Genomic DNA, 23,761 nt, shown 5'->3' on the forward strand with positions numbered 1-23,761 from the left:
AAAGAGAATTCCTGGCCTCTCCCCGCTCTGCATGATTATTAAGACTTGGAATTTCACAAAGGCTGAGTCCAGGTTTTATTCCTTTTGCCTTCCCTAGAACCCAGCTCCGTGCCTGACACACAAGAATCACTTACTATTCAATGAAGAAAGGTCCTAGAGTTAGAGGTAATCAACTTCTTCCACAAATGCCTTGATTGTTAACAACTTACCTGTTAGGTCACCACCTGAGAAACTCCAGAGTCAGCAGCAGCTCTAGCCCCGAGCTTCCTCAGTGTCCTCCCCTGTTACCTGGGTGACAACCTCTACCTCTCTATATTTTACCAGACTGTCCAGAGAACACACACAAATTGTATGAAATGAAAGCACTCTGGAACTACAACTGCCAGAGTAAGTAAATACCAAGGATTAGTAATAACTAATTCTTAATTTATTGTGAGCAAATTATCCAAATACATCAACAGCTAAGGTGCTAGAAACAAAGACCACAAACAACACCAAGTAAGCTACTCGTGCCTAACTATATCTTACCCACAGACTGAAAACAAGGATCAACTATTCAGGGTTACTATTCTATTTATTCTTTACTATCCCTTACCATTGATACTGATGAGCACAAGTTCACTATATTAAACCATGGCTCTATTTGCTAATCTTTAGTGCTCTAGGGCATTTATACCATATCTGCTTTACACTGTACTGACTACCATTAAACACAGAATGAGAATTCACCTGTTATACTAAATTTTAAGTAGCATGAAGACCAGAATCTGATTTTCCAAGATAATTCTATGAGGTCAGGTCTACCTAAGAAGGTAGACAAGGCAATTTGTAGGCTGCCTAGGGCCCAGTGGGAACAGTGGAGATCTGCATCTGTTACCTATCCTCCTATCCCTGAACCATGTTCAAGGAAAGCTGATGGAACTCTCTCTCCTTCCAATGCTTCATGGCCAAGAGAAACAGAAAAACAAAACAAAAAAACCAAAGCAATGTACTACAAAGACTTCACACAAGTTTTGAGAGAACTGTGACTTTAGGAGTGGTAACAGCTTACCTGAGCTAATAAGTGTCTGACTGGGAGCAGGTGTAGCTGTCCGTGTCAGGTTCATGCCTACGTTCTGCTGACCACTCCCGTCTGCTTCTGCCTTCTTGGCCGCTGCAGTTTCTGCCTCTGTCTGGCTGCCTTGGCTCACAGTCACTGTTTGGGCTGCAGGCAAGGGCTGCACCACTCCTGTGCCCTTCCTGGGACAGCTTCCACCACCCATTCCGGAGGAGGGCAATGGACCCAAACCTGCAGGCGCCTGGCCACCTCCACCTGGACCCAAGGACCCTGGCATGCTACTCCCACTGCCTCCACCAGCTTGACTAAGGTTGAGGGACTGGCCTGAGGCCCCAGACGAGGCCTGTGCCACAGCCAAGGCCTGGTTAGAGGCCTGGGAGAGGCTAGAGACAGGGGAGGCTCCGGGAGGAATGGCCTTCTGAGTGGAGCCTTGCATCTGGGGTCCTTGGGCTGAGGTCTGCTGGTTCCTCACTGCCAAGTTCTGAACCTGAAAAACAAGAAAAAATGGATTGAGAAAAGGCAGACTGGAGGCATTAAGGCTAGATTTCTGTACGATTATTAGATTTCTGTAAGATTATTAGACTGAATTTCTCAAAGCAGCAAACATGGCTACAGTGTCTTATCACACAACCTACCTCAACTCAAATCCCCACCTATACAAAATATATTAAAGGCCTCCAGTTACCCAGAGAGGATATATCAGGAGTCATACCTGATTTTTCAGTTTTCTTTTTTCACTACTAAGCCTATCACCAAATTTGGTTATTTATTCCCTTTACTGTCTCTTCAATTTTCCCTTTCCTCTCCATTCATTCAACATCTACCAGACACCTACCTGCGCTCTGCAAACCTCACTGCACACTGAGAATGCAGGGATGAAAGGAACAGTCCCTACACTTTCTATCAGAAAAGACGAGAAAATCACCAATTATGACGTGGCCAAATGCATAGATACAGAGAAGAGAGAGCAAGTCAGACTGAGGAGATCTAGGAAAACTTCCTGAAACAAGTCAAGTCTGATCAGAGCCTCAGTAGTATCAGTGAAGGTGAGGATTTTAAGACACAAGGCCACAGAACCAAGAAAGAGAATAGCATGTTTAGAACTGTAAGTATTTCTCTGCATTTCTGGATGGTTATAGAGGGTAGAAATAGATGAAGCTAGGAAGGCAGGTTGAGGCTAGGCAGATAGAAAGGTGCTAGATCATCAAGGGCCTGGTATGTTAAGGAGAGTCTGAATGTGAAACTAAACAGCAAGTTTATCTTTTTATTTACTTTTATGTTCCCAGCATCTAGCAGGGTCTGGCACATAGTACTCCAAATTATAGAGACAAGGAATGAAGTCTGTCTAACTGACTATTTAAGCCTTGAAGAGCATTAGTATAGTTAAAACTATTTTTTATATATTTCCTTTTTCTTTGTATTTGAAAGGCAGAGTTACAGAGAGAAGGAGAGATGGAGAGAGTTGAGATCTTCCATCTGCTGGTTCACTCCCCAGATAGACACAATGGCCAGGGCTGTGCCAGGCTAAAGCCAGGAGTCTGAAACTCCATCCAGGTTTCCCACATGGGGGGGCAGAGACCAAAGTACTTGCTTTCCCAGGCACATCAGCAGGGAACTGAATTGGAAGTGGACCAGCCAAGACCTAAACTAGCGCTCACATGAGATGCCAGCGTTGCAGGTGGCAGTCCAACCCGTTGCACCACAACCCAGGCCCCTTTTTAAATATTTCTGATGGAAGCATGGGGAGAAAATTTGCCATCACATCCTGAGGTTGAACATTCACACACATCCTCTAACCGAGAATTCCACACGACAATCTCTTGCCACGTATAACCTGAGGCGTGTACAGGAAGTGTTCACAGCACCATTACTCACAGTGACAAAGGCTTGGAAACACTAGAATGACCACCTACAGAACAGAAAATGAATAAACAGTAGTTTGTTCACACAACAGATTACATAGAAATTAATTAATTATAATGACTATGGCAAAAAATTTAATCTTATTCTCAGGGTGGGCCCAGTGGGTTAAGCTGTCTGTATCCCATACCGAAGTACCTTGGATTGAGTCCCAGCTCCTTCATTACTTATCCAGCTTCCTGCTAGTGCATTCTGAGAAGCAGGGTATGATGGCCCAAGTGCTTGGGCTCCTGCCACCCATATGGGAGACCTGGATGGAGTTCCAGACTCCCAGCTTCAGCCTGGCCCAGCCCTGACTATATTGTAGGCATCTGGGGAGTAAACCAATAGATGGAATATCTCTCTGTTTCTCTGCATTTCAGGTAAAATACATAACAAAAAGAAAGCATCTCAAAATGATTACATATAGAACAAATACCTTTTAAATCTAATACACATAAAAATACATATGGTATCTGCGATTTGTTTCAAAGTAATCCATGGCCAGAGGGGGAAGGGCCCAAATAGACTGGCCATGAATTGATAATTTTTTTTAACTTTTATTTAGTAGATATAAATTTCTAAAGTACAGTTTATGGATTACAATGGCTTTTCCCCCTCCATAACTTCCCTCCCACCCGCAACCCTCCCATCTCCCGCTCCCTCTCCCATTCCATTCACATCAAGATTCATTCTTGATTATCTTTATATACAGAAGATCAATTTAGTATATATTAAGTAAAGATTTCATCAGTTTTCCCCCACACAGAACACAAAGTGACAAATACTGTTTGAGCCCTAGTCACATCATTAATTCACATTGAACTACACATTAAGGACAGAGATCCTACATGGGGAGTAAGTGCACAGTGACTCCTGTTGTTGACTTAACAATCTGACACTCTTGTTTAAGGCATCAGCAATCTCCCCAGGCTCTAGTCATGAGTTGCCAAGGCCATGGAAGCCCCCTGAGCTCGCCAACTTTGATCTTATTTTGACAAGGCCATAGTCAAAGTGGAAGTTCTCTCCTCCCTTCAGAGAAAGGTACCTCCTTCTTTGATGGCCCATTCTTTCCGCTGGGATCTCACTCACAGAGATCTTTCATTTAGGTTTTTTTTTTTTTTTTTTGGCAGAGTGTCTTGGCTTTCCATGCCTAAAGTAATCTCATGGGCTCTTCAGCCAGATCCGAATGCCTTAAGGGCTGATTCTGAAGCCAGAGTGCTGTTTAGGACAACTGCCATTCTATGAGTCTGCTGTGTATCCCACTTCCCATGTTGGATCATTCTCTCCCTTTTTTATTCTATCAGTTAGTATTACAGACACTAGTCTTGTTTATATGATCCCTTTGACTCTTAGACCTATCATTATGGTCTATTGTGACCTGAAATTGATTACTTGGACTAGTGAGGTGGCATTGGTACATGCCACCTTGATGGGACTGTATTGGAATCCCCTGGCACATTTCTAACTCCACCACTTGGGGCAAGTCAGCTTGAGCATGTCCCAAGTTGTACATCCCCTCCCTCTCTTATTCCCACTCTTATATATAACAGAGATCACTTTTCAGTTAACTTTAAACATCTAAGAATAATTGTGTGTTAATTACATATAATTGATAATTATTAAGAGCACCATGGTAGGTACATAGGGATTCCTATTTTTTTTTCTTTTTGTGTATTTAACATTTTCCATAATAAAAGTACATTTCAGAAATATATAGTCAGAGCCAGTGTTCTGGCATAGCAGGTAAGGCTGCTGCCAGTGTGGCATCCCACATGGGCACCGGTTTATGACACAGCTGCACCACTTCTGATCCAGCTTCCTGCTAACACGCCTGGGAAAGCAATGGAGAATGGCCTGAGTGCACCTATGTAGGAGATCAGGAAGAAGCTTTGGCCTGGCCCAGCCCCAGCTGTTGAGGCTATCTGGGGAGTGAACCAGCAGATGGAAAATCTCAATCTCTCTTTCTCTCTCTCTTTCTCTCTCCCTGTCTTTCTTCCTCTCTCTGGTAACCCTCACTTTTAAATAAGTAAATAAGGGTCCAGCGCTGTGGTGTAGCAGGTAAAGCCGCTGCCTGCAGTGCAGGAATCCCATATGGGCGCCGGTTCGAGACCCAGCTGCTCCACTTCCAATCCAGCTCTCTGCTATGGCCTGGAAAGGCAGTGGAAGATGGCCCAAGTCCTTGGGCCCCTGCACCTACGTAGGAGACACGGAATAAGCTCCTGGCTCCTGGCTTCAGATCAGCCCAGCTCCAGCTGTTGCAGCCATCTGGGGAGTGAACCAGCAGATGGAAGACCTCTCTCTCTCTCTCTCTGCCTCTCCTCTCTCTGTGTGTAACTGTGACTTTCAAGTAAAATAAATTTTTAAAATAAATCTTTAAAAAAATAGAAAGTGAGAGATGTAATAAACCTGTATAAAAAGGGAACAAGGGGAAGGATAAAGCTACAATAATCATTACCACTGAGTAATGGCAGTCAGTGAATGGATCTGGGGATTGCTTACCACATTATTAAAAAGCCACCAAGTAAATAAATAAAGGTGGGTCATGAATACATCAATGATGACTGTCATGAGCTAAAGATGATGGTCAAATTCTGTATACCAGAAATACAATTTAAAATATTAGTAATGACATATTTTCTCATTTAAAAATATCCTGGGGCTGCTGTTGTGGTTCAGCAATTTAAGCTGCCGCTTGTAATGCTGGCATCCCATATCAGAGTGCTGGTTACAGTCCTGGCTGCTCCATTTCTGATGCAGCTTCTTGCTAATGCACCTGGGAAGTCAGCAGAAGGTGCCCCAAGCACCTGAGCCCCTGCCACCCACATGGGAAACAAAGATGGAGTTCCTGGCCTGTGGCTTCAGCCTGGCCCAGCCTGCGCCACTGCAGCCATTTGGGCAGTGAACTAGGGAACAGAAGTTCTCTATCTCTCCCTTCTTCTGTGTCACTCAGCTTTGCAAATGGCTTTTTTTTTTTTTTTTAAATAATTATCCTGAAAATAACGTGGAAAAGGATGACAAGGAGGGAAGGCTGAATTCAAGACCTTTTAGAAAACCATTCCCATAATCCAAGTGAAAATATTAAGAACCTGAACTCAGGCACCAGCAGAAAGAGCAAGGGCAGCTCATGAGAGTTAGGTACAAGAATCATCAGGACTGGGTGCTGGAGCACATAATATTATCTGGAAACTACAGCTTTTCTAATCAGCTCCCTGTCCACGATGGCTATTTCAACTTTCCTACTCTCCCTATACTCAGCATCACCTTCTGTCTCTCTCCTCACACTCTTCACCTCTACAAAGAAAACAGGAACTATTCTACGTGCATTCTTTCATGAGTTCCACCACCAAGTCTACACGTTTGCCTGACCCCATCACCTCCCTCCCTTCCCTTCCATCCTTTCTCCAGTCAAAGACGATCCTTCCCGACGCTCAGGGCCCCATGTGCTCCTGCCTCCTCAAGAAGCCCATCCTGTCCCTGTCCCTTGGCTCCTCAGCCTCTCCCTCCCTCCCATCACAGCCCCCTCCACCAGCTTTACCCTGCTTCCCTGTGACTGATGAGCTCGTAACTGTTCCCATCTGTCATACTCATACTATTCTGGATTCAACCCCCACCCTACTGAAGCAGCGCTCCCTCTGTTACCAATACGTCCATCCTTCTTTCCCTCTGTACTATATTCAAGAGATGAGTACGCCCCCTTCCACACACATGTCTTTTAATACTCTGTCCACTGGTCTTCAAGATACTACCCAATCTGGATTCTCCATTCTCCCATCTCGCTGTCACTGTTGTGCACTCCCCTTTGTCAGTCCCCCACCCTCCACCCAACCCTCAACTGCTCTTCTCAGGGCTCATCCTAACCCTCAGGGTTCCACTTTAAATGCTTTCTTCAATCCTTATCATCTTCCTCAGCAATTCTAAAAATGCCCTTGACTTCTGCTATGTTCACATCTCCTCATGTGTGACTCACGTGTACTTCTAAGTCTGCACATCCACAACAGAACTTCACTCCATCGTTCATCACCTTATAAACGGCACCACCAGTCACCCCTCTGCAGTGTCTGATCTCAGGTCTCATCTGGCATCTCCCTCAATTCCCCCTTCAATGATGCTTCTAAGTTATTCTCAAATCTATACATTTCTATCAATCCAAACACTCTCTTCCTTCTAAACTGTTGTAGAACAGTTATTCTCCCAAACCTGCACTCACCCACTTCCATTTAATCTGCACAGGGGAGTCAGCAGGGTCTTTAAAAAACAAAACACACAAACCTCTGCACATCACTTCCCTTTTTAAAAACCTTCTATAGCTCCCCATTGTCCTGTACATAAGCCCCAAATCCTAAACACAGCCTCTGAGACCCTTCAAGATGAGGTTCCTCTCACTCTGCCAAACTCTGGGAAACATGCCTTCTTTAATTACTCAAACCAATCAAGCTCCTATCCTCCTCGGAGCCTTTGGACACAGTGTTTGACTGCCTTTAACACTCTGCTGCGTCTTTACCTGGCTAACTCCTACAGGCCCAGATTAAATGTCACCTCCTACAGCACCTAGTATTTTCTAATTAGGTAATTGTTATACCACTCAGGCAACTATTTGTTAAATGTCTAGAGCTTCATTTATGGCCCACAATTGCCATAAATGTAACAACCATGACTTTCTTGGGCATCCAAGGCCAAAGAATGTCTGATACATTAATAATAAAATTAACACTCTCAAACACTCATTATGTCCAGGCACTGTTCAAGCAGTTACAACATCAACGCATTCAGTCCTCACAACATACCCTGAGGTAGGTATATTGTACTATCCACTGTACAGATGCCCAAGATCATACAGTAAGAAGTGAAGCTGGAATCTGACCCAAACATCAGATGCATGCCTTTAACCACTACTCTCTGTCCCACAAACCAATACTCAAACATATGATGAAGAGATGGATAAAGGAAAGAAAAGGATATGAAGCAGGAGCAACCTCACTACAACCATATTGTCTAAAACAAAGGTCTTCCCTTATCATCAGATGACCCCAGAGGTCTCTGAACAAGCTCTCCAATCAGGAATAAGTTCCTAGATGATTGTTTCTGAAGTACTTTCCTTATTCTATGAAACTACTGTTCAACAGCCAGTAATGGTCCCTAAAACTCATTTATATGCCTTTTGGGCTCCTCCCTAGCAATGACCTCCTCTACAATCAGGCCCATTACCTTCAGTTTATCCACCCTCTCATCCCTGACCACCACGCACACTCATATTGACACAAATGAATGGTGACCTTACACTTGCTATTCTCTCCAATTCTCTTCTTACTCCAAATGAAATTCTATACATCCTTCAAAACTCTTGTCAATTATCCTGCAGAGTAATACAGCCAACTCTTCTCTAACCTCTTGTGTTGCCCAAAGCTGGTACCAGTTAAGCACTTTTGTTCCTTAAGCTCTTTAAAGATTTGACTCACATTTCTTTTCAATCCTCCAAAACTTCTAGAACTATCTGAGCACATCAACAGAAAGAGCTTGACATTTACTTGCTCTCTGGTAAGATTAAAAGGATGAGATAATTTTGATACTGTAAGATCTATATATACAAAGCTAAAAATTAAAACACATATTTTGGAAATAAGTCATGGGAAGTAATGGTGACTGAGACTTTCACTGGGAAAAACAGTGAACAGGAAGAGGAGACCGAAAGTTGAGAACTAGAATTAAGCAGAGGGAATCAAACATTGTTCTGGCAACTCAGCCAGATCAGCTTCAAACCTAAAAACAGAATTCCCTGGGCCATCCCTTACCTTCAGGAGACGGCACTGAGAGAGAGAATTAAGACTCCCTGATAAAAACTGAGCCACAGAGGACTAAAAGGATGGTCAGGAAATTTACCCTGTACCGAGAATAAGACTTTCCAGTTCCACAAGGCTATTTTCAGGCAATCTACCTCCCTTTCTAACTCAAATCAACTCAAAAGTTCAAGTTTCATGGCAATTAATGGAAGGGAAAACACAAAAAATAAGAATTCTGGAAAGTGCTAACAGACAGAAGGATGGACCCCGGTGCGTGGTCATCCCCTTCATCCTCCCCAGTGTCCATCCACAGGTAACGTGGTTGCCACTGACCTGATCGGCATCTGCATGGACTCCGGGAGACTGAGCAGATGGCACCTCCTGCTGGACTGCAGCCACTGCCCCATTAGGCATCAGGATGAGTTGGGAGGCTAGAGGCACATTCCGGCCCAGGGTCCGGTTTACCTGCAACAGGTTTCCCAGCTGTGGCTGGCAAGGAGAGGAGGAAGAGGAAGAGCAGAGAGGAAAAGAGGAAAAGAAAAGACAGAAGAAATGGAAGGGAAGGACCACAACACAAAATAAACAAAGGATATTAAACAGCTAAGCCCTGCCCCTTTCCACACCAACCCAGGACCTCTTATTCTCCATAAGTGATGAATCATCCAGAAGAAATCTAGAATACGGAGAACCTCACAGACTGATAACAGAGAGTCAAACATCAAAGAAGTTCAGATGGTAGATTTGAGAACAAGTACTAGTAAATAGACAGGCTAAGAGGCAACACTTAGAATCTGTGTACTTGATGGGGCCGACGACGTGGCATAGCAGGTAAGGCCGCCGCCTGTGACTGACATTCCATGTGGATGCCAGCTGCTCACTTCCGATCCAGCTCCCTGCTAATGTGCCTGGGAAAGCAGTGGAAGATGGCCCAAATGCGTGGGTCCCTGCACCCATTAGGAGATCTGGAAGAAGGTCCTGACTCCTGGCTTCTGCCTGGTACAGCCCCAGATGTTGTGGTCATTTGGGGAGTGAACCAGCGAATAGAAGATACGTCTCTCTCTCTCTCTCTCTGTGAAACTGACTTTTAAATAAATAAATAAATCAGAATTTGTGTATCTTAACCATAGGTTTAATGGTTAGCTAATACTAACTCAGCTAAACTTTAAAGTCAACATCTTCTAAATTAGAATCTCACTACAGCTTGTAGGCTACCTGTAAATACTGAGCAACACTTCTAGAGAAAGTAAGGCATGGAAAGTATATCAGCTTATCTCAGAATATCCGAGTAACTATGGTTAAATAAAATAGCGTGCAACTGCATCTTTGCCAGTGACAAAAAAAATCAGGCCCCTGGGACACGTGCTGTCTGTGGACTTACCCGTAGATACATCTGGGCTTGGGACTGGTTGAGGGGTGGGGAGGTGGTGTTCCCCAGTAGCACAGACTGGGTCAAGGTGGTGGCACTGGGAGAGCTCACACTCTGGGATCGGCTGATGAGCTGTGCAGCCGACGTGGTGGCCAGATTGATCTGTGTGGAACAGAGAGGAAACAGGGCTTAGGAGGGGTAAAAAGAAATAGACGTGACTGACACATTCAGAGACATTATCAAGGATAGAGTATCTCACTTTCAAGGAGTCAGAGGGAAATGATTATTAATGACTTCTTACCCAAAACTGTCATCCTAGTTACTCTGGATTATCAAAGTGGGAGATTAAAAAAAAAAATCCAAGCACTAGTGTTAACAGTTGAGAAAACAAGAGTGAGTGGAACAGATTTCACTTCTCACTTCAGTGTCCAGAGATTCGTCCCTTTCCTTTGTTATCTCCTTCTTCCCCGGGATTCTCCACTTAGACTTCCTCTCCAGAACCAACTTGGTTACTCTTCCTTTCACTATTCTCTACACAGGAGCAGTTAGTGATGCTCAATAAACTCTCTCAAGTCAGCTAAACAAAGTGGTTTCGCCCAGGGACGAAGACCCAGCAAGAGAAGCCTTTGAGTGCGAGAGGCAGTACTCACTGAGGCCTGGGTGGTGGTAGCCTGCTGCTGGGTGGTGCTGGTGTTTGGGGAGCTGGCCTGCCGACTGGCAGCGATGGTGGCCTGTGGAAAGGAAAGGCGAACAAGAAATAGCAGACCATGAAGGAAAAAACTCTGAGTCTTCCAATAATAAATCACAGGCACAAAACACAAAGAGACTTCGGGTAAGAAGAGACAGATTGTACTCTGGAGTAAGGAAATGTATATGTATGTGTGTGTGTGTATATATATATATATATATATTTTTTTTTTTTTTTGATAGGCAGAGTGGACAGTGAGAGAGAGAGAGACAGAGAGAAAGGTCTTCCTTTGCCGTTGGTTCACCCCCCAGTGGCCACTGTGGCCGGCACACCGTGCTGATCCGAAGCCAGGAGCCAGGTGCTTCTCCTGGTCTCCCATGCAGGTGCAGGGCCCAGGGACTTGGGCCATCCTCCACTGCACTCCCGGGCCACAGCAGAGAGCTGTACAGGAAGAGGAGCAACCAGGACAGAATCCCACGCCCCAACCGGGACTAGAACCTGGGGTGCCGGCGCCGCAGGCAGAGGATTAGCCTATTGAGCCGCGGCACCAGCCAGGAAACGTATATTCACTATCCCAGTAACTCTCACATTACTATATATGCAAACCCAGCAACCCTTAACGTGACCCTCCTAGGCAGTCAGGAACCGGTCTGCTGTCTGTCCTGGCTCCCTCTTGCTTCTAGGTTGATGAGTCTGGATTTGTATGATGTAAGGCACATATATATTTTCTATAATGCACATTTTTAACAAAGCAAAAATAAAGTAGCTTTTTTAAAGTAATCTTTTCTTTTTTAAAAAAATTTTTAAATTATTTACTTATTTTATTTGTTTTAAAGGCAGAGAAAAAGACAGAGATCTTCCATATGCTATTTCACTCTCCAGATGCCTGCAACACCAGGGTTAAACCAAGCTGAAATCAACAGCCTGGAATGCAGTCTAGGTCTGCTGCCTTGCAGGGTATGCATCAGCAGAAAGCTAGAATCGGATTCAGAGCCAGAACTCAAACCTGTTGTGGGGGTCAGGAAATTTATTATGGTGTGGGGACTAAGAGCCCCAGCCGGTTACAGAGAGACCTACAGCAGACTTAGCCTAGGTTCTTGTTTCCATGTGTAAGAATAAAACCAGGAGAGGAAAAGCAGCATTTACTGAAAGGCAAAGGGATACTACACACTCAAGAGGTGAGCGCAGGCAGTCTTATGGGGAACTGCCATCTTTATTCATGAATCTTATTTAACCCAATAGATCTAAAATAGTATCATTTCAACATGCAGTAAGTATTTAAAAATTACTGAGATATTTTATTTTTCTTCATTCTAGGACTTTGTACTCTAATCTTTTTATTCAATATAATGTTTAATATATCAGTGACCTTTCTTGTATTCATTTTTTTCTAAATTCCAGAATATATTAACAGGATATAAATACCTGAATTAAACTTTTTTCTTAAACATAGGACTTTATTAATCACAGCAGAGCAAGTATCAAAAACATCAAGTTTACATCAACTTCTCCTGGACCCCAAGTCCCATGGGAGCAATGGGGAGGGCTCAGATGGATTCCTGCACACACACACATCACCAGCTTATAACAGAAGAACACCAACCTCAGAGGACACACTGCTTTTGTAATAAGCAGTAAGCAAACTTACTCTTTGTCCCAGAGGGAATGTAAACTAATATTACTATATCATTGTTTTGACTTTTTTTTTTTTTACTTATTCTGATTTTCATAAACAAAGCTGAAGGGGCAGGCGCTGTGACATAGCAGGTAAAGCCAACGCCTGCAGTGCCAGAACCCATATGGGCACCAGTTCTAGTCCCAGCTGCTCCACTTTCCATACAGCTCTCTGCTATGGCCTGAGAAAGCAGTGGAAGATGGCCCAAGTCCTTGGGCCCCTGCACCCGTGTGGGAGACCTGGAAGAAGCTCCTGGCTTCAGATCATTGCAGTTCCAGCCATTGCAGCCAACTGAGGAGTGAACCAGTGGGTGGAACACCTCTTGCTCTCGCTCTCGCTCTGCCTCTCTGTAATTCTGCCTTTCATATAAATTAATAAATCTTAAAAAAAAAAATGCAACAAAGTTGAAGACTTGAGTTTACCACAGTGATTCCTTAAGTGGAAAGAAGGGAAAAGTGTATGTTGCTTCTTTACCTTTCCAAAAGCCCTCTCATTAGGATAGTTTTTCTTAGAGGGAAACACATATAGCAGTTCAGTGAAACGATCTATGAACGTTTCCTGTTTCTGACCAGAAGTGATTAATAAGTATAACTAGTATGATCTTCCTTTTCCAAGTAGAGGTTTCCTTATAGAATTAGTAAGACTGCATCTTCTGCCCTAACATTCTCTTGATTTTTTTATATTTTAAAATATATATAGATATTAGGACCAGTCATTCTTTTGATATTTATATTTATATTTAGGAGCGGGGTGTTAGCCTAGGAGTTAAGATACCCATATGCCAAACTGGGAATGCCTGGGTGCCATATTCAGTTCCATTTCCTAATTCCAGCTTCCTGTTAATGCCTATCCTAGAAAGCAGCAGATGATGGTTCAAGTAATTGGATTCTTGCCACTCACATGGGAGACAGACCTGAACTGGGTTCCCAGCTCTCAGCTCAGCTCAGCCTAGCCCAACTCATTCCTATCATTGTGAACACAAGGGAAGTGAACCAGCACTGGAGTTCTCTCTCTTATCTCCCACTTGTGTCTGTCTGTGTGTCTGTCTCTCTCCCTCCCTCTAAGTAAGTTTAAATATGTGTGTGTGTGTGTGTGTGTATAAATTATAGTAGGAGAATGTAATTCTAATGTTTTCTCTGTAGCTACAAGAGAATAATCAGGAGACTTTGGGGTTATATTAATATTTATTAAGATATTAATATTTACTAATGTGTTTATTAAACATTTGTTTTTATGTAATAGTAAAAGATATTGCTATTTCACGTTCACTTTGTTTAAATTTTCTTTTTTTTTAACTGGCCCACAGTAATCATACGTGTTTAGGAGGTATGGCAAATTCTAAACTCTTGTAGCATACCTCAGTTTGGACTAGCCATACTTTAAGTACTCAATAGCTAGAGGTGGCTAGTGGCTACACAGTGGACAGAACAGGTGTATTTCAGAGCCACCCTACCTCTAAAATATGATTCTCCAACAGCTCTTCTGGAGCCCCAGAGGCTAAGACCCACCCCTCCTTTGTAGGAGGAAGAGGCAAAGGAGACTGTCCTCAGCCTGACTGCATACAGAATAAAGCATGCCCCAGAGTCTCCCCGGCCCACCTACAGTTCTTGTCCCCTCCCTCTCGGGCCAGCTGGCTGCTGACCTCTCACCTGCTGGACGGCAGCCAGGCTGTGCAGCTGGGCATTACTGAGCTGCTGCTGGAGCATGAACTGGTGGAAGTACTGCGCCGCATTGGGCTGCCGCTGTAGTGCCTGCAGAGCCTAGGAGGAGAGAGACCATGAGACATTCAGAACATGCAACTCTCACTCTACAATCATGTGGAAGAGAGTTATTGGCAGGACAGAAATCACAGGAGATTGGAAACTGGGCTAAATCAACATCTTTTGTTTGTGCATTTTTATATTAGAAGCAGTATGTGTATAAAGTCCTCTAAAAACCATAGAAACAATCTATGATCTATTCTCATGTTAAAAAAAAAAAGCAACATAGCACAATTCAATTCACATGAACTCTTATTTCCCAACCTGTGACCTAGAAAAACACGATATAGTGAGAAATAAATAAATTGAAAATAAATGGGGTAGGGCTAGCATTGTGGTGTAATGGATTAAGCTGCTGCTTGCAGTACTGGCATCCCATATGGGTACCAGTTCAAGTCCCGGGTGCTCCACTTCTAATCCAGCCCCTGCTAATATGCCTGGGAAAGCAGCAGATGGCGGCCCAAGTTCTTGGGCCCCCCGCACCCACGTGGGAGACCCAGATGAAGCTCCTGGCTGCTGGCTTAACCTGGCCCAGCTGTGGCCGTTGCAGCCATTTGGGGAGTGAACCAGCAGATAGAACGTCTCATTCTCTCTCTCCCTCTCTCACTCTGTACCTCTGCCTTTCAAATGAATGAAATAAACCTTAAAAAAAAAGAAATGGGGTGCTGATTAGTATAAAGAAAAGAAAATGGAAACAGGTATTCAGCCTAGCAGTTAAATTGCTCACGTACCACAGCAGAGTGCCTCGGTTCAATGCCCAGCCCTGGCTCCTGACTCCAACTTCCTGCTAACGCAAACCCTGAGAAGCAGTGGTGACAGTTCAAGTAATGAGGGGTCTTGAACTCTGAGTGAGATCTGAATTGACTTCTCAGCCCCCAGCTCTGGCAATTGCCGATATCTAGGGAGTAAACAAGCAGATGGGAACTCTCTGCTTTTTCTGTCTCTTGGTCTCTCTGCCTCTCAAGTAAAAATTAATTTAATTTTTTTCAAAGCAAAACTATATTCCAGGTATATTTAGTAAGGGTGATAAGAGGCCTAAAGGGTTGGAAATAATGAAAAAAGAGCATAAACAGTGTCTTCTGAAACATTCAATCAGATAAATTCTTAACTAATTGGCATTTTCAAAAATGTGCAGTATAATGCTAATACATGTTTATGAACGTGATACTGTAAGGTAGGCACTACGGTGCAATGGGTTAGGCTTTGCTTGCAACACCTACATCCCATATGAGTGCCAGTTAGAATCCCAGTTGCTCTGCTTCCAACTCTGTTTCTTCTGCTAACACATCCTAGAAGGCAACAGATGATGGCTCAAGTGCTTGAACCCCTGAACCCATGTGGGAGACTCAGCTGGAGTTCGGGGCTCCTGGCTTTAGCATGATTGAGCCCTGGATGAAGTGGGCATTTAGGAAGTGAACCACAAGATAGAAAATCTCTCTCTCTCTGCCATTCTACCTTTCAAGTAGATGAAAATAAAACAAAATAAATACTTTAAAAGGACACTGGCACTTTTATTGTTAAATAGATATTACTGTACTCTTATTCCTTAATTAAATCTATTATAAAATGCATTGTTAGGCTAACAATCAAAATATTTTGTTAACAAATAGGCCTCATTTCTAAACACAGAATTTTACTGTCTGTCTAAAAGTTAAGTCTGTAAAGAGGTCTATGCTACTTCGACTACTCAGGATGATAGTCAAGAAAGGCCAAAGACTGAAAAACTGACAATCACAGGAGTCGGAACTTTTTTTTGCCAAGGGTCATTCTGATATTTACAACATCACTCACAGGCCATACAAAATTATCAACTTCAAACTTAGCCTGCTATGGAGTTAGTGAATTTCGAGTCTTGCCTGCATGTGCCTTGGCAAGGCCAGATCAAATGATTTTGCAGGTCAGGAATGACCCACAGGTCAGAAGTTCCCCACCCCTGATCTATGAAGACAAAAATGGTTAGAATCTAGCTAGATGGACCATTATTAAAAAAAAAAAATACTGAGCTGAAAGAATGAATTTCATTGTTTGCTTATAAATATCTAAGAGTTTCAGAACCAGAAAGAACCTCAGTCATTAACTAATCCAACTCTCCCCATCCGGCTGGCAAGGAATCATGGACAATCTTCCAGATCCTTGCCTACCCCAAGCCAATACAGATGACAGCACCCCCAGAGATGAACCTCACCTGCACTGCTTGTCGTTCATACAGGGACATCTGAGCTATCTGGGGCCGAGAGCTGCCCCCAGAGCTGGAACTGCCATTGGTGGAGTTGGAGTTCTGCTCGCTCTCGGTCTCCATGATAGTGTTCCAGAGTCCCCAAGGGTGGCGCTCTGACTCAAGACCTGGACAGAAGCATTGTAAAGAATTAAAATTCATACCTCAATCCCCATTGTTATTTCATATCATTATTCAAGAACACAGTAAATTATCTAAGCATCTTCTTCTTCCATAACCCACGATCTCCTTGATCTCAGAACTCCCAGATCTGCAATATGCTCTTACAACCACATCTTCCCCACACCATCTTCTATTCAGTTTCTCAAAAGAAACAACCCCTACATGTCTTCTCATGGCTGTCAATAAATAAAATGGAAGGATATCAAGATGGTGCCTGACAATACCAAAGCCACCTTACATTCCCATCAGCACTTTTCAACAGTTAAACATCTTCTCATTTAAAACTGACCATCATCTTATTTTTATCTGTATTTGCATCCTTATCATCTTAACAACGGTCGCCAGTTACTGGAGTTGCTAGGGACTTCACCTGCACTCTCACACAGTGCTGTATGGTAAATATTATCACCCTCATTCTACAACTGCAGAAGTGAGATTTTCTGAGGTTAAAGAAGCTGCCCTAGTACGTATCAAGTCTTCACACTAGTACATTTTTCTTCTTCAAACCAAAAAGTCTGTGACTAAGGCAGTGTCACACAGTGTAAGAATTCCTCATCCCCGCATTACGGAGGTGAGACTTAAGATAGATATCACATGGTTCCTGGAGGGTCACAAAACTACAAGGCAGTAGAGCTGGCCTCAGCCCTTATACTAACTACTGCTTGGTTCCAGCTCAGGCTACTAATACTAACACCTCACTTTAACAAATGATACATGGTATGTAACATTAAATATACAACAATGAAAATATTTAAGAAAGTAAGATTCAACTTTTTATTCTCTCAAGTGTCAGAATTTACCCTCAGGGACCACACTAAAATCTGCAAGAAGATAAATATGAAAACACTGCTGAGAACCAAGCAAAGAGATAGGAGATGAGAAGCAAGAAGAAATATTCTTCCAGAGGGGCACCCAACGACAATAAACTTTCTTATTCTTTTTTTTTTCTCTCTCTCTCTCTTTTGCTAAACTTACACGGTATATGTGCCACTTCTGAGGCACTGGGCCACTAAAAATACCAGGTCACCAAAGCACTATTTAGTTCAGGAATGTAAACCTCAAATCAGGATTTCTACTAAGGGCTGTCAACAATTTTATTAGGGTGAATGGATTTATCTTAAGGATTGCATCCAACAAATAAAGAAGCAAATTAACAAAAACCAAACTGCTTAGTCGTGGCAACAAAGTTGAAAAGATTTCTCATTAGTCCATTCCCATTATCATCTGATCACAGCATTCTCCCCCAAGAACTCTACGCATCCCTTCGGTTTCATTTAGGAATAGCGTACACACGTGCACAACCCCAAAAGTGTACTGGGGCGGTCCTATCAGCGTCAACACCAGTCTACCTTCTCCCCACAGCTTTTGCCAAAATATTAAAGATACAGACCCATGAATCCTCATAATCAGCATGTGAAGAGAAAAAGGGGGTAAGGATTAGAGGCAGTTCCACATAGTTGTGTAGATTACTGGACTTAGCTGACTGAGCCCCCATGGGGATGGTAATTCCTACTTCATGTGTGAAAAAGCTCATAAATGGTTAAAAAAAAAAAAACTCCCCCTCCCCATGGAAAGCTCATTAGTTTGGGGTTTTTGTTTTGTTTTACAGATTGTGAAATAGACTAGAAATGGAAAAGGATATGAACTTAAAGTCTCTGGATAAAGTTAAGGGCATCTGTCAGCAAAACCAGGGTTGTTAGATTAGAGGCATATAAATCTATTCATCTGTGACCAGGGTTGTGACTGCAGGAGTAAACACAGATGAAGACAAACACTTTTGCAGGCACAATGAATTGTAACTTTCAGAATTAAACTGGAAGAGAAGAGAGAAGCTGCCCAGTAGGAGCCCGGAACAGCTAAGCCCTGGTCCTCCGGAAAGGTAGTATTTGGGGGTGTGCGGGTTAGGTCTGGAGGGCGCAGGAACTTCTGGAAGGGAGCTAGAAAGGGATACTGAGGTGCACCTGGTGGTACTGGACCTACTGGGTCAAGAACTGGAGGAAGTCAATATCCCCAAGCATGAAATTCTCGCCTTGCAGAAAGGAAGGGGCACGGGAAGGGGTAGAAGACACGGGGCTGGTTCCAGGCAGAGTGTGCCAGAGAAATGCAAGTAATGTGAACAGGACAGTGGGCGCCCAGGGGTCCTGGTTCTCCCTAGAGCCTTAATGGGAAGGATGCTCCAAAGCGAAACGAAACCCACCGGGGCCAGGGGGCGGATACAGGGGTGCCGGGAGTGCGCTGACCCAAGGGAGCGGGGAAGTGTGCACGGGCTAGCAGGAGACAGGCAAGGAGGGACGCAGAAGAAACTGGAGGCTGAGGAAGCCAGCGGACCGCGAGCAGCAGGGAGAGAACTAGACGGCATGCTCGGGTGGAGGGACCCCAGTCAGCGCCGGAGAAATGAATGAGCCAAGGGGGTGACGGACAGCCAGCCTTCAGCGCAGCGAGAGGAGGAGCGAGAAGACTGGGACAGGCAGCGCCTTAGGACCGCAGAGCCGAGCGCCCGAGGTAGGCAGGGAAAGCCACTGGGGGAGGTACCTGGGGCGTTACACACACCGAGGTGGCTGAAGCGGCAGCCCCGCGCGGCCAAACCCCCAGAGGTCCTGCCCCCGCCCCAGCCCGCGGGCGCCCGGTTACCTTCGCGCCTGGCTCGGCACCCGCGTCCTCCGAGGGGGCGTCCACCTCATGGGCCGGGGTCCCCCCCAGTCGCCAGGCTGGGCAGGGGGGGGCTCGCTGGGCCTCCGCGGCGGGCTCCCCTCGCCTCCTCCCCTTCCTGGAGGGGCGGGGGCGCCGAGGGCGGGGTGGGAGGTGCCCGGCGCGGCCGCCGCTCCCCGCCCCTCCCGCCGCTCCGGCTGCCGGCCCGGCCGCGGCTCTGCCAGGCCTCGGGGCTCGCTCGGGGCCTGTCACTTCCTGCCCGGCCGAGAGGGTGGGGGCTGCAGGCCGGGGGCTGCGGGCCGGGCTGGAGGAGGGGGCTGGCGGGGAGGTGCTTCCGGGGCAGCCGGACCCCTCCCCCGTCCCTCCCCCTCCCCTCGGCGCCCTCCTCCCCCCTCCCTCCCGCGAGTCCCTCGTTTCCTGCCGGCGCCCGTTGCCATGACGACGCCGCTCCCGGGCCTCCGTGCTCCAGGCCCCGGGGTTGTGGTGGTGTGTGTGTGTGTTTTTTTTCCTTCTCTCTCCCTCTTTCTCCCCCCCCCCCCTTCTTTCTCTCCGAGTCCTGCTTGCCGGTGGGAGGGACGAAACTAGGAAAGTGCTGGCCTCTAGTGGGGAACTCACCTCTCGGAGAGGAGTGGGAGATGGGAGAAGGGAGGGAAGTGACGTGAAAGGGAGAAAAGAAGGTGTTTTCTGGAGCTTCTGGGAATAAGGGCTAGAGAGAAAGGATCAAAGGGACGGTGGGCAGAGCGGGAGGGAGCGCGGGGCAGCGACCCTGGCCAAGCGCTGGGCCGCGGGAGGAAGCGGAGGGAAACTTTGAAGTGAGGCAGAGGAGAGAGAATGTCGATTGTCGAATCCCTCGCCTCGACTCCGAGAAGGCGGGAAAGATCGCTGCGCTGAAACGGCGAGCCCGTTCGGAGCTGACGTGCCTTGTAAAAGCTGCAGCCTAATAGAACTTGCTTTGCGTGCCCTTGAAGTCTGCAGGTCCCGGGCTTTCCGTGCGCGGGTGCGACCGTGTCGTGGTTTCAGTGTGCACGGAGGAGGACGGCGAGAACCAGGGACAGGGCAGGGTATACAGAGATGCAGAACAATGGGGCTGTGTTTGGGAACACAGCGTTGGACGGGGCCAGCCTTTGTCATGTCACTCCGTGTCAGTTTATCCGTTTTTAATGATTCTCTCTGACTTTGAACGTTCAACAAATATTTATAGAGCACCTACCATGTGCCAGGCAGCTCAGATTTCATCCGTGCACAAAACAAAGATTACCGCCCTGGTTAACCTTTCTAGAGGAGCTGGGGGCTGTCTTGTGGCTTAATAACCAGGACTGGTGCTTTTTCTGTGGGTATCAGTCTTTTCCTGATCTCTGTTCCAGCCAGACATTTTCTGTGTCAACCCACTCTGCAGTGTCTCCTTTCGTGGTCCATATGATTTGTTTTTAGAGGGGGGGAAAATGAGTGTTCTCTTTGTTTACAAATTAGATCTGTTTAGATTTGTATTGCCAAGGGTTTGGAGTCTCGCTTTGTGGTAGCCAGATTTCTGTCAGAAACATCTCTGCCAGGCTTCTGGGAACCAGTCAGACAAGTATGTGAGAGAAGAAACCAGAGGGCAGCCAAAGGACTAGGAAAGCGAAACCAGGGGGTGTGCGGAGGTGAAAGGGTATGTTGCAAGGCCATGGATGACTGTACTGGCTGGGGATGAATTGAAAAAGTTCTGGCAGAGAGAACTAGTGGGAGACTTGTCACTGCTAGGTGTCTTAACGAAGGTCTGTAATATATTCCAAGAATAAGAAATCCAGATGGCATAGGGTATGCAGCTGTTTTTCCAATAGCCTATAGATAACCTTGTACCAAGTGGGTACATGGCCATTTCACATTTCAGCCCTAGTGCAAGCGGAGCCGAAACATTAACATAGCAGAGAGTTACCTTCCGTAACTTCCGTAACCTTCCGTTTCTGTACTTTCTGGGTCATCAACTCTTACATCTATTAGGTGACATTAGGGAATAAGATAGGGATGTATCGTTTTGAGTATCTGACATAAATTTAGCCTGGGAGGAATCTGTCACAGAACACACTATATTGCTTATGGGTCGGTAGTTTAATTTTCATACGTAAAGGTGTGTGCCAAGTATTTCACAGTATTCAAGCTCATTTCATTTCTTTCCAAGACAGACCAGTATTACCGCTTCCAGGGTCATAGGTCTAAGGACTATCAAAAAAAAAAAAAAAAGTAGCGTTAAAAAATATATCAGCAAATTCAAGTTAGAGGAAAACTTGCAACCATAAGAAAGTTATTTCCATTAACAAAATCAGCTAGAGACCAGGCACTAAAGGGCTTACTTGGGCTACACAAAGCAAAACAATTTGGGTTACCTACAGAACCTTCAGCTGACTTTTTTTTTTTTTTTTTTTTAGTTTCACTGAACTTTCTCATTTTCATTTAATGATTCTGCTGGAACTAGTCTTTTCTTTTTCAAACCAAACCGTTCTTCTGAATAGAGGCCGGGTAATTTCTTTGCTCTGCATAACACTGAAGGTCATTTGCCTAAACAGGTGAGAAGGAAATGCATTCAATCTGTCGTGTAGAAACCTAGGGAGGCCCTCCCACAAATACTTCCCTAAATAAGGAAAGGTCAGGATTTGACAGGAAAGCAACTATTTGATAGCAACTGAAGCAAACAAAAGGTAAGCTGGTATAATTTTCCACATCAACTGAACATTGAATAAGTATTCCTTAAATTTCTGCCCCACACCCAGCGTTGTGCAATACCTTGTAAAGAGATGGCCTATACCCTAGAGGTGTTAGTACCATTGGAATGGATCTACAACTAATGTGTGGCAGTGTTTTATGCAAATATGGATAGGATGAAGTAGAGAAGAAAGTAGTAATTTTCACTCTAAAGCACAGCATCCAACTGCAGACCTGAGCCACCCCATACTCATCCTAACCCCGTCCTGCCACAGTCCTGTATGCCACTTTAAGTTCTAGTTGGGAGAAACCAAAATGAAGACTAAGAAGGTATATAGACTCTTATTTTTTAAAACAAAAAAGAACTTTAAAATTATTCATGTGCCATAATTTTCAGTGGGTTAAGCCACCACTTGGCACACCCGCATCACAGACTAGAGTGCCTAGTTCAAGTTCCATCTGCTCTGTTCCTCTGATCTGGCTCTCTGTTGCTGCACACACTGGAAGCCACCAGATGTACTTGGGTTCCTGCTAACCTCGTGGAAGACCAGGATGGAGTTCCTGGCTCCCGACTTCACCCTGGCCAACCCCTGCCTGTTGCAGGCATCTGGGGAGCGAATCAGTGAATGGGAGATACTTCTCTCTCTGTCTGCCTTTCAAATGAATAAATTTCTTAAATCTTTTTTTTAAGGATAAATATAAGAGGAACATTCCATAATCACCGGCAACTAGAAGATATCCAATAAATAGTAGTTAACTAAATCAATTTCTATATTCTTGCCCTTCTTTCAAATCAAAGAAAGTGAAATTAGAAGATATAATTCATCCCTCAACACTAAAACACCATAATCCCCTGCTTCAAAACAAAAATTTTAAATTAACATATTGGTTGGTTTCAGCACAATACTCCATCCTTCCATGCCCTCAGAAGGTACGGGTATGCCCACACATCCTTCAGTAGCGTAAGCCTGACAATAATATAGGCTTAATCATGAGTATAATGTTTGGTAGTTGTTGGAAATAAATATTTATAAAGTAATTCATACTGTCCCTGAAATATAGCACAAGCTAGTATTATTATTCTTTAGTAACCCAGTATATTTTCATCATTACCAAATATATCTAAACCAGTCTGTTTTGTTTTTAAGATTTATTTATTTATTTGAAAGGCAGAGTGACAGAAAGGGGGAAACAGAAAGATCATCCATCCACTGGTTCACTCCCCAAATGCCCGCAGCAGCCAGGGCTGGGCCAGCCAAAGCCAGGAGTCAAAAACTTCATCCAGGTCTCCCACATGGGTGTCAGGAACCTCAGTACTCAGGGCCATCCTCCACATCCTTCCCAGGCACATTAGCAGGAAGCTAGATCAGAAGCAGAAGAGCCAGGACTCAAACCAGCACTCCAGTGTGAGATCTAAGTGTCCCAAGCTGCAGCTTAACCACCACCACACAACACCTGCGCCCATTCTATTTTATTTAGCTCATCTCACAACTTTTAGTAAGTCCCAATTTAGTTAATGGATGTATGCATTAATAAGTTTAATGAATTTATTATCCATTCTATATGAAAAAAGCATTCCTTCCTGCATACTAAATTTACCTCTTGAAATTTCAAATGTGTCTTACAGGGGTGAATGTTTGGCACAGCAGGTAAGAAGCCCCTTGGGACATCTGCATCCTATATTGGATTACCTGGGTTCACACCTTGGCTCTGTTCCCTATTCCAACTTCCTGCTAATGTCTACCCAAGGAGGCAACATGATGGCTCAAGTGTTTGGGTCCCTGACAGCAATGTGGGAGACCCAGATTGA

General features: G+C 44.8%; 1 protein-coding gene and 1 long non-coding RNA gene across 5 annotated transcripts in view; one reads left to right on the top strand and one right to left on the bottom strand.

Moving 5' to 3' along the window:
- PHC1 (polyhomeotic homolog 1) overlaps positions 1 to 20,213 on the bottom strand; it is a 29,343-nt gene extending 9,130 nt beyond the window's left edge. The window contains exons 1-7 of one of the 4 annotated variants that reach the window (XM_051850133.3): positions 19,888 to 20,213; positions 16,411 to 16,568; positions 14,115 to 14,225; positions 10,753 to 10,833; positions 10,115 to 10,264; positions 9,070 to 9,225; positions 1,052 to 1,544 (exon numbers count right to left, since the gene is read on the bottom strand). In XM_051850133.3, coding sequence (XP_051706093.1) covers positions 1,052 to 1,544; positions 9,070 to 9,225; positions 10,115 to 10,264; positions 10,753 to 10,833; positions 14,115 to 14,225; positions 16,411 to 16,524 — 1,105 coding nt within the window. In that variant the 5' untranslated portion in view covers positions 16,525 to 16,568; positions 19,888 to 20,213. Of the gene's footprint in view, positions 1 to 1,051; positions 1,545 to 9,069; positions 9,226 to 10,114; positions 10,265 to 10,752; positions 10,834 to 14,114; positions 14,226 to 16,410; positions 16,569 to 19,254; positions 19,410 to 19,887 lie in introns of those variants that run through there. The other 3 variants (XM_008259797.5, XM_002712768.6, XM_070049286.2) reach the window with 3 other exon arrangements.
- Positions 18,160 to 23,761, top strand: part of LOC149124687 (uncharacterized) — a 49,831-nt gene continuing 44,229 nt past the window's right edge. Inside the window, exon 1 of the long non-coding RNA XR_016213456.1 lies at positions 18,160 to 19,125. This is a non-coding gene — a long non-coding RNA (uncharacterized LOC149124687). The remainder of the gene's footprint in view (positions 19,126 to 23,761) is intronic.

Source organism: Oryctolagus cuniculus, chromosome 9 (genome assembly GCF_051225735.1).
Source record: "Oryctolagus cuniculus isolate XC-2025 breed Fujian yellow rabbit chromosome 9, ASM5122573v1, whole genome shotgun sequence".
NCBI lineage: Eukaryota > Metazoa > Chordata > Mammalia > Lagomorpha > Leporidae > Oryctolagus > Oryctolagus cuniculus.